This window comes from Chrysemys picta, chromosome 13 (genome assembly GCF_011386835.1).
Source record: "Chrysemys picta bellii isolate R12L10 chromosome 13, ASM1138683v2, whole genome shotgun sequence".
In the NCBI taxonomy this organism is placed as follows: Eukaryota; Metazoa; Chordata; order Testudines; family Emydidae; genus Chrysemys; species Chrysemys picta.
The window spans coordinates 54,642,262-54,651,939 of NC_088803.1; the positions used below are offsets into that span (position 1 = coordinate 54,642,262).

At 60.9% G+C, this 9,678-nt stretch overlaps 1 protein-coding gene across 1 annotated transcript; it reads right to left on the minus strand.

Moving 5' to 3' along the window:
• Positions 1 to 1,345: 1,345 nt before the first annotated feature.
• LOC101939302 (eppin) lies at positions 1,346 to 5,247 on the minus strand. The gene is made up of 4 exons (XM_008172196.4): positions 5,002 to 5,247; positions 4,516 to 4,692; positions 2,807 to 2,974; positions 1,346 to 2,576 (listed from the first exon to the last, which is right to left on the minus strand). The coding sequence occupies exons 1-4, from the start codon at positions 5,096 to 5,098 to the stop codon at positions 2,566 to 2,568; spliced, it is 453 nt and encodes a 150-aa protein (XP_008170418.2). The 5' UTR covers positions 5,099 to 5,247; the 3' UTR covers positions 1,346 to 2,565.
• Between the last annotated feature and the right edge of the window lie 4,431 nt (positions 5,248 to 9,678).

Genomic DNA, 9,678 nt, shown 5'->3' on the forward strand with positions numbered 1-9,678 from the left:
CAATCGTTAGGAAAGCAATAATTGCCTCATTCTTCTCATGTTGCTCTGTGGGACAGGCGATGCTCTCCGTGCCCACCACCAGAAATCTTCTGAAAAGCTGCCCTTGTTCTCCCCACATCACTGCCCCGCTAGGGGGTCTGCACTCCCACCACACCCCAGCCCATCGCCTGGCCATCTCCCAGGCTCTCTAGGCTGGGATTAGTTGCCTCCCGGGTGCTTGAGGAAGCTGTCGTGGTTTTACTTGCCATTGGGATAGAATCCCAGCTCACAGCTGTGAAACCCCAACCCCTGAGCATCACAAAACCAAACCCCGGCAGCGTGCCCCTGGCCTAGCAGGGCTGAGCTACGCTCCAGCCTGGGAGCGAGCCCTGGAAGGGGGGACAGGCAGGGAGATCAGCGAAGGGACAGAGCTGGGGACATGTTTCAGGCTAGGCACAGAATGGCACAGCTGACGTGGTTGCCCTGTGCAGAACCCAAACTCCAGGGATGAGCCGTTTCCATGTGTTCCCAAGCCCCTTCTAAAGCCCCAGCAGAGACCTCACTTGGGCCCATATGTTAGAACTACCCAGTTCTCCTGAGCCCTGGGGTCAGGCCTCCCTTCCTGCCAGCAAATCCCCCAGAGCTGCTACTAGACCCTGTCCCGGGAGCCCCAGACACATCCTAGCAACAGTCAAGGGAGCTGGGCCCAGCAAGCAGCTCCTCCCACACAGCAACAAGCCCCAGCAGTAGGGGAAGGGAAACCCACCTGTATTTATAGGGTTTGTTTCCCCAGCCTCACCAATCACAGGGCAGAAGAGTCCATTTGGGTCCAGAAGGGGAGCTCTGGCTTTGGCTGTCTGCCCTGCTAATGAGAGGCCAGGCCCAGAATGGGCTGGATTCTTTGTGGGTCGAAGCAGAACAGACCTGCAACCTGGGGGGATTGATTTGATTTTCTCATTTCCATTGCCTGGCAAGCTGGTTCCACCAACCTGTCTGAGTGGACTCTCCCAGGGGAAGGGTGGAGCCAGAGCCTTTAAATTCATCTCCTGAGGCTGTGCCCAGGTTGGTTGGGGCTGGGGCTTGGTGTTGGTGTCCTGAACTGTGAATTTGGCAGCGTCTTTGTTTGCTGCTATAAGACCCCTCTGTGGGTGATGCCCCGATTTAGAACACCTCAACTCTTCTTCTACTGGGGTGGGGTCTCCTGGCTGCTCCCTGGCCAGCTCTGGTGGGGTGTGAGGGGTGGGGGCTTGGTGACAGGCATGGCTGTGTACTTGCAGTAACCCTTTCCAGGGAGAGTTTTTTGGCTGGAGCTGAGCGTCCTGGGGTGATAATGCCCCTGCACCTCTAGAAATACTTGCTAGTGCTATTTCAGTGATGAGGCACCAGACCCCGCCTGGGGTGACGGGGTGACGATAGTTTATTTTTATTATAGTGGAAGGCGAACGCTCCCCCTGGGATCAGGTCCTTTGGGCCAGATGCTGTGCAAACACAGAAGAGACAGCCCCTGACCCAGGGAGCTCACCCTCCGCCCACCCAGGCAAGACAAGGGTGGCAAGGAAATAGAAGCGCAGAGACCTGCCCAGAGTCGCAGTGCAGAGATTTGAACCCAAGTCTCCTGGCTGCCAGTCCAGTGCCTTATCTTAACCACGTTGCCTCTTCCTGTAGCTGGGTGGGTGTCTGAACAGGGCAGGCCCAGCAGATAAAAATGGGTGTTTCTGACACGAAGGGTGAGACGGGAGAGTGGCAGGGTCGCCAGCCAAAAGAACTAGAAACTCATGAGACTGTCCAAAGTACTAAGCGCTGGGTCTCGTTCTTTGCCGGCTGGGGCTGTTGCTCGTGCCCCGGCTACGATTTCAGGCTTTTCTGCACAACCATTGTTTTAAATGAAGCTGAGATTCCTGTGCTCCCATGACTCCAGGAGCTGGGGCTTCAAGGAAAGCACGTGCTGGCACGAGAGTCACTGTAGCGAAGGGTGCAGAGCAGCAGGCGGGGAGGAAGGGGATCGTGGTGGGGCCTTGGCAGGGGACCCTGCTGCCCATACACTAGGGCTGTGTACTCCCAACACCCGATGTGCCCTGGAGTCCGAAGTGCCCCCCCAGCCCCCTCCAGTAGGGAAGCGGTGGCAGAGTCTTCACTGCAGCCAGAGGTGCGTGCACAGCTCCCTCCCCTCCCAAGGGCGGGAGTGACACAACCTACTTCTGTTTGAAAAGGATCAGTCCTTGTATTTAACCCCGCGGACCCCAGCGAGGTCCCAGGAAAAGGGGCGTTTGGCTGATAGCCCCTCTCTCCTGCCTGCCGGCGCTGCGCTCTGTGCTAAGCGTTAACACACAGCACACATGTCCATGGCTACAGAACGGCAATGGGGCTGGGGCCAGCTCGGGGGCTGCAGGAGCTGGCCCTGCACCTGGGAGGCAATGCAACCACCTCCAGCCAAACCCTGCTGCAGAGTGTCCGGGGGAGCAAAGGTCTGGGCTTCCCAGGCAGGGGGAGTCGTTTCCCGCAGAAAGGGACAGGAATTGTGCCCAGAAAGACGGTCACCAGCCCGGAACGGCAGCTTCCTCTTCGGCTCCCCTATGCTGACCAGGGCTAGGCAGTGCCTGCAACAGAAAGGCAATGGGGTCAGGCCCAGGGCGTGCCCACGGCACCTCTCCTTCCCAGCTCCCTCCAAAGATGGCCCTTCCCCCACCTAGTACGTGGGGCGGCTCCCCCTCCCTCCCAGACTTGGGGGCCTGCTGGCATCTTGGGCACCGAGCCCTGCCCTGAGAGGCCCAGGTCCCAAGGCAGCCCTGGGCCCCGCCCCTGGCGCTGGGCCGCACACTCCATTTACCAGGCTGCCTGCAGGCCTGCAGACATTCCTCCTTCGTCTCAAAGTTGTTCTTGTTGCCGCCACAGCCGCCGTACACAAACTCCTCGCAGGCCTGGCTGGACCAGTTGTAGAAGAAGCGCGGGAACCTGGCCTTGCAATAGCCGCACACCGACGGCAGGTGGCAGAGATCTGCAGAGCAAGGGGGGGCTGTGAGAGGGAGAGGAGGACGCACCAGCTGCCTCTGCCATCCAGGGCATCGGGGCGCTGTGCTCAGAGGGGCCTGTGAAGTGGGGCGGGGGTGGAGGGTAGCAGAGCAGTTCTGTTGCACACGCCCCTCGTCGAGTCACCTGACACCATGCCCATGGGCACGATCACGCCTGGCATCAGACCCATCCTGCCCCCCACCGCCCAGCTCGGCTACCTCAGGCCTCCTGCCGAGGGTCAGGGCCGGCCCCACAGGGGAACTCCAAGCCCAAGTGCAGGCTGGCTGCAATGGCGCGTCTGCCTGTTAGCGCAAAGGGGCCGTGCCCACTGCTGGGGTGAGCGTTACACGCGGCGTGGCAGTGGGCGCATTGCTAATGCCCGGCCCATTCGCCAGGGACCCCATGCAGAGGGCAGCATCCGCCCAGCCAAGAGCTGGAGCGAGTTAATGAGTTGGTAGCTGGCAGGGCCGGCTCCAGGGTTTTGGCCGCCCCAAGCAGCCAAAACAAACAAACAAACAGCCGCGATCGCGATCTGCGGCGGCAATTCGGCGGGAGGTCCTTCGCTCCCAGGCGGAGTGAGGGACCGTCCGCCGAATTGCCGCCGAATACCTGGACATGCCGCTGGGGTCTGGAGCCTGCGCCTCAGACGGGTCATTCTCTACCAGCTGAGCAATCAGCCGCTCCTTACTGAGCCTCCCCACGCTCAGCCCCCTCTCCCTGCACAGACGTGCCTCCCAGGGGTCCAGAGCGAGGGGACTCCCACGGCAGAGACAGACGTGCTCAGGCTCAGAGAGGTGCGGGTCCAGGAGGTGGAGGGGCCTGACCCCGAGAGAGAGTGGACCCCCGAGAAGGGCTGTCGCACTGACAGGGGCACCCCCCACGGACCGCACGGGGCCACGAGTGGGCACGATCTGTGAGTCCGTGACATCCATCTAGCCCAGTGTCCTGTCTGCCAACAGTGGCCAGTGCCCCAGAGGGAATGATCAGACCAGAGAATCACCAAGTGATCCATCCCCTGTCGCCCATTCCCGGCTCCTGGCAAACAGGCCAGGGACACCATCGCTGGCCTGTACATTAGCTGCGCTGCCATCCGGCCGTGCTCTGAGCCACTCCAAAGGAGGGGGGAATATCCTCCCGCTGAGCCCCGCCTGCACGAGGGCCGGCACCGCAGCTGCCACCACCGTTCCCCCCCCTCGCACTGCGCTCTGCCTCCACAGTGCACCTGTGAGCACGTTCCCTGAGCGGTGGCGTGTGAGAGCGAGAGGCCCCGCAGGCTCTGCCATGGGGCGGGGTCTGAGGCAGGGCGCGGGGATGGTGGCATCAGGGCTCCCCCGGGGGGGTCACACAGTCTCAGCCCGGCTCCCTGTGCTTGGAGGAGGAGGAGGCCGCTGCACCCCGCCCAGCAGCAGCCTCCCTACGGCCCTCGGGGTGCTGAGCCCCCAGCGCCATCTCGGCCCGTCGGGCCGGGCACTCTGCTCTGGGGGCCCGTTCCCAGCTATGGGGGGCAGGGGCCAGGACCCCCCGTACCTGTCACTGGCATCTGGCAGGTGTAGCCACACTCGTCCGGGCAGCACTTGGCACGGCTGGGGCAGTCGGCGTCGGTGCAGCAGGTGGAGCAGGAGTTGTTCCCCAGGCAGGCAGTACAGTTCTCCCCATCAAACACGCCCCCCACCGGGGCCACCTTGTAGCAGAAGCCAGCCTTAGCTGCAAAGAGAGACGGGTCAGCGCGCGCTGACCGGGGGGCTGCAGAGAGCCACAACTCCACCCGGCACGGGGGCAGGGGCTGAGCACATGGGGGGATCCCCAGATGGGTCTCAGCTCTGGTTTGGCTAGGCAATGCCCGCCCCTCCCCCGGCACATCCACCGTCTGCCCCATGTCCTGCGCAGCCCATGGACAGGCAGCTCCCCCGAGAATCCAGCCCCCATCGCCACTGGGAGCTCGTCCCCGGGCTGAACGCCCCCAGGTGCCGCCACCTGTCCACTGGCACGGCAGGGCCCGTTCTCAGCACTCACCAGGCACCGCGGTCGACCTGTCTCCTCTGGACGCAGCTGGCAGCTCGGCCCACAGTGAGAGCAGGGCCACCAGGAGCACGATGCCAGCCGACTTCATGGTGCTGCGATACCGGGTCTCGGTCCTCCGGGCTGAGGCAGGGCAGATTTAAGCTGTCGGGCAAGCGGGGCTGGCGCAGCACAGGGAGGGGCTGGCTCCCAGGTGGCCTGTCTGGACTTGTCGGAGGCTGACTCCCAGCTCATTCCATTCCACTGTAAGTGGCCCCAGGGATCCGCCCCGCCCAGCCAAGCCTTGCGCGGTCACCTGGGGAGAGCAGGCAAAGGGGAGGAGCCGGCCAGTGGCACAGGTAAGCCAAGGCTCTTCCTGCGAACTGGGTCTTCATTGCGCTGAGCCTCATGGCTGGGCTGTATGTCACCAGTGGGGGAACGTGCCCCGCCCAGCGGCAGAGCACCCTGGTTATCTCCAGAGACCCCACGCACCGTGCCCCAGAGGACGGGCCCAGCAGAGCGGTCCGACCCCAGGTTGGGGGGCCAGCAGCCAAACAGCAACCGTCAGCAATGGTTTGGGCCCAAGCCTCTGCCTCACTAATAAAATGGCGACGCCCCCCCAAGCTGGGCAGGAGGGGCCGGGGCTCCCCAGAACCACATGCCACTCCTTGAAAGGTGCAGGAGTTGATATTGACCAAGCCCTGACAGCTGGGTGCCTCGAGCTCTGGGGTGGCCAATCTGGGGCTCCGGCGCCGCATGCGGCTCCTTGTCTAGGCACCGACTCCGGGGCTGGAGCTACAGGCGCCAACTTTCCAATGTGCCGGGGGGGAGGGGTCACTGCTGAACCCCTGGCCCCAGCCCCACTCCACCCCGGGTGGGAGGCGCAGGGGGGGAGCTGACGGGGGGGGCTGCTGACATGTTACTGTGACACTGGTAAATTCTGGCTCCTTCTCAGGCTCAGGTTGGCCACCCCTGGCCTAGCTCCTCACCTTGGGCACGCCACAGCGTGAGCAGCAAAGGGACACGCTGGGCACCGCAGGAGGCTGGAGCCTGGGATTCTACTTCAGCTCCAAGAAAATCCATGTAAAGCGACTGATTTGGCGCAGGGCTGATGTTTAGGTGTTCGGACCCCTGGGGACGGAGGGCTGGGGGCAGGCGGTCCAACACTTTACTAGCAGAGCCCTAGCTCGATGGAAAGGGAACGACACTCAACGGCACTCGGTCAGGGAAGAGTCCCGGACAGAACACGGGCACCAGCTCCATCCAGAACCGAAACCACAACCCAGCTCCCCCCAGCAGTATCCCAGCCCCGTTTCCAGAGCCCGGCTCCAGGGACAGCAGCTCAGCAGGGCTCCTGGGATCTCCCACGTACAAGGAGCAGCCCGGGCGCCACCCTTCATTCCCACCCACGCGCTCATGTGCCGGCGTGGGAGGCTTTAATGTGCTTTGTGCGTTTCAGCTTCCTGGCTGCAGGGAGGGAGAGCAAAGGGGGTGAAGGACACGATCCAGGCCAGCAGCCTCCTCCCCTCTGGAGCCTGGGACTCAAATATTCCCGGGGGCTCAGTCCCATCCTCACACCCCGTATTTTCTTTTCACCTGAGCCCGGAGTAGGCCTCTGCTTCAGGGAGGTGGCATGGCCACCAGCCTCCCCCTGGACTCCAGTCCCTCTGGACCTGGAACAAGCACAGGTCCCCTGTGTCCATCTGCTTCCCCCAGGACCTGCCCAGCTGTGCATGGTTCCTCCCAGAGAGCAGCTGTCTCCCTGACGCCGTGGGAAGGGGTCCCACACCCCCCCAGAAATAAATAGCTCACAACTAACATGGGTGGGGCAGAACCTGGCACTGACTGAGGATAGTTTTAACTGGGTTTGTTCAAAGGTGCGGGCCCTGAGCATTGCAGCTCAACCAGCAGCACCGGTTGATGCATGAACAAAGCATTCAAACATTTCCCTGGACAGTCCCCGGGAGAGAGAGAGAGAGAGAGAGAGAGAGAGAGTGTGTGTGTGTGTATGTGTGTGTGTACATGCCGCAGGTGCCTGTGCCCATAGGTTGCCGGGTGCAATCTTCCTATTTGCACTCACAACTGCGGTGACTGTGTGTGCTGAGTAGGTGGGCAATTGCACACCCAAACTGATCGCAAACACAGGCTCCAAGAGTCACCCATGCCCAACTCCTGTGGGAGCCACTGAGTCAGGTGCAGATGGGCCTGGGGACGTCACACATGGATGCAATAATAATAATTACAACTGACACAAGGAAATGTTTAGTTGCACTCCACGTAGCTAACCTGTGGAACTCGCTGCCACAAGATAGCACTGAGGCCAAGAGCTTAGTAGGATTCAAAGAAGGCTGAAGTATTTCTGTGGTTAATGAAAATATCCAGGGTTACATTCAATAGGGTCAGGTACAAACCCTCATTTCAGGCCATAAGCCAGCCACTGGCTGCCAGGGGTTAGAAAGAACATTGCCTGGCTTGTTGCACCATAACAGCCCACTGCAGGGTTTCCACCACCTTCCTCTGATCAGCAGGGTCCAGCCACTCTGACACTACACTGGGCTAGCGGGTGGAGTAGAAAGAGAGCCTGAGACATAAGCCCTTGTAGCAAAGGCCTGCTGTGAGGCCTGAGGCCTGGGCTAAAGTACTGGTCAAAGCTTTGCTGATATAAAGCAAAGTCAGGCTGTGAACGAGAGGCAGGCCCTGCTCCCAGAATCTGGCAAGAACAGGGCTGATACTGCAGAAACCCACATTCCTAAGAAGTGCCAGGCACCGAACACACACGCAAACACATTCCAGAAGGGTGGTACCAGAACACTCCGATACCAAGTATGGTACAAACATACTCCTGAAAGTAACGAGAACACACTGACCCCTCCTAAAGAGAAGGTCAGGATGACAGTATTATGGATAGAGGTGTTTTGATTGAACTAACATGTACAAGGTAATGGGTGGTAACAACCCACATCAGGGGACAGTAACTAACCCTGTCAGAGGGGTATTGGTATATAAAATGGAGTATCAAAGGGAGTGTCTCTGTCCGGCCTAGGCGGGAATGGAAAGCGCCCCCCCTCCCCCCCCCCCCGTTCATGAGCTGCGTCCATTGTCATGGGCATACATGTGCTAGTGTAACTAGACATTGATCTGGGGAGCTAGGACTTTGCTCCATCGACAATAAACCTGGCCGGGTGCCTTCGTACCTTAACGGATCTTGTGGTCGTTGGGCGGTTAAATCGAGGTCTGCTGTGCCAGATACCTGCACAGAGCTGGGACGGCACACAGAGAGAACACACACACACAGCCGAACATCTAACTAGAGCGGGGCCTGGTCCATCTGGCAGTTCCTGTATTCCTAATTCCCCTATAAACTACCGTGAGGCAGCGCTCAGACGCGGCACTGGGGGTGTGGTGTAAATACCTAGTGAGGGAGAGCAATAGACCTGCTGTGTCACTAAGCTAGGCCCATCCCAGTGGGGCTCTTGTCTCTGGAATTCCTACATTTCAACGGGGGAAATGGAGGGGAGGAAAGTTCTGCTGGCTGCATGCTGGTGGGGAGCAGAAGATTCGATCTGGACTGGGTTGGACAAGTGCCATCCGTTGGAAAGATCTGCAGAGCTCACTTGTGGCGGGCGGCTTTTAAGTCCTGCATCATCCCAGACCTATGGCAAAGCCTCCATGGCCTCTCCCATGTTCCAGGCCACAGGGCTGGGGAAGCTGCCGTTCCTGGCTGATGCTGTTCAGTTTATTGTGTTGGCCCCAGTAGTGACGCGGGCCCATGCCAGGCAGTGATAACAGTGTGGGGTGGACTCGGGCTCAGCCCGGCCATGGGGCACCCTCCTAAACTTGTAAACAGCACTCCTGACTCGGCTGGGTTCCTGCTCCTGCGAGGCAGAGAGGGACGAGCTGGCTCCAAATAGCTTGGGGTCGCCTGGAGCAGCCACCGGGCAGCAGTTCTCCAGGGACACGAGTGCCCCTGCCCCCTGGAGCAGGCACAGCCCAGAGGAGAGAGGGAGCAAAGGGAGAGAATGAGTTCTCTGGGGGTCGCAGCTCAGAGTCACCTCGGGGGCCAGCGCAGGGGCCAAGAGGCGATTCCCACTCACACATCCTCTCCTGACCAGCCTCAAGCTCTGTCTAGGGGGCTGGGGCAATGTGGGGATCAGCCTGACAACATGGGGCTGCCGGGAGCCTTGTCTGAGCACCCACCCAGGCCTGGATTTACACTCTTGCCTGGGTGGGGACACGTGCGGAGATGGTGGGGCGGGCTCCTGGCAGCCGAGCAGGAGCTGGGTGAGGGCGAGCCAGGCCACCTCCTCCCATGGCACCAGGGACCTGCCGCAGGTGGAAAGGGCAGGAGTTGGGAGGGTGACGAATCCCCTGGGAAGGCAACGTGATGGGGAAGAAGGGGCTGCAGCGCCAGCAGGAAGGCAGGACCCTTCCCCGGAGCAGCCCGAGCCGGGGCACCAGGGGAACTCAACCAGCCTGAACCCTCGGCTGAATGTCCCCACCCGACCTGGGGGAGGCTGTTTGTCTCTCCAGAGCCCCAGAGCACAGGCCCAAATCCCCAGCAGGGGAGTGGAAACCAGCCATGATGTGGGCCCCACCAGTGAGGGCTCAGGGCTGTGTCTCTGCCTCTCTGATAGCTGGAGATGCCCCTCCCCGGATGGGGGGACAGGCTGGCTTTGTGACCCACTGATGTGA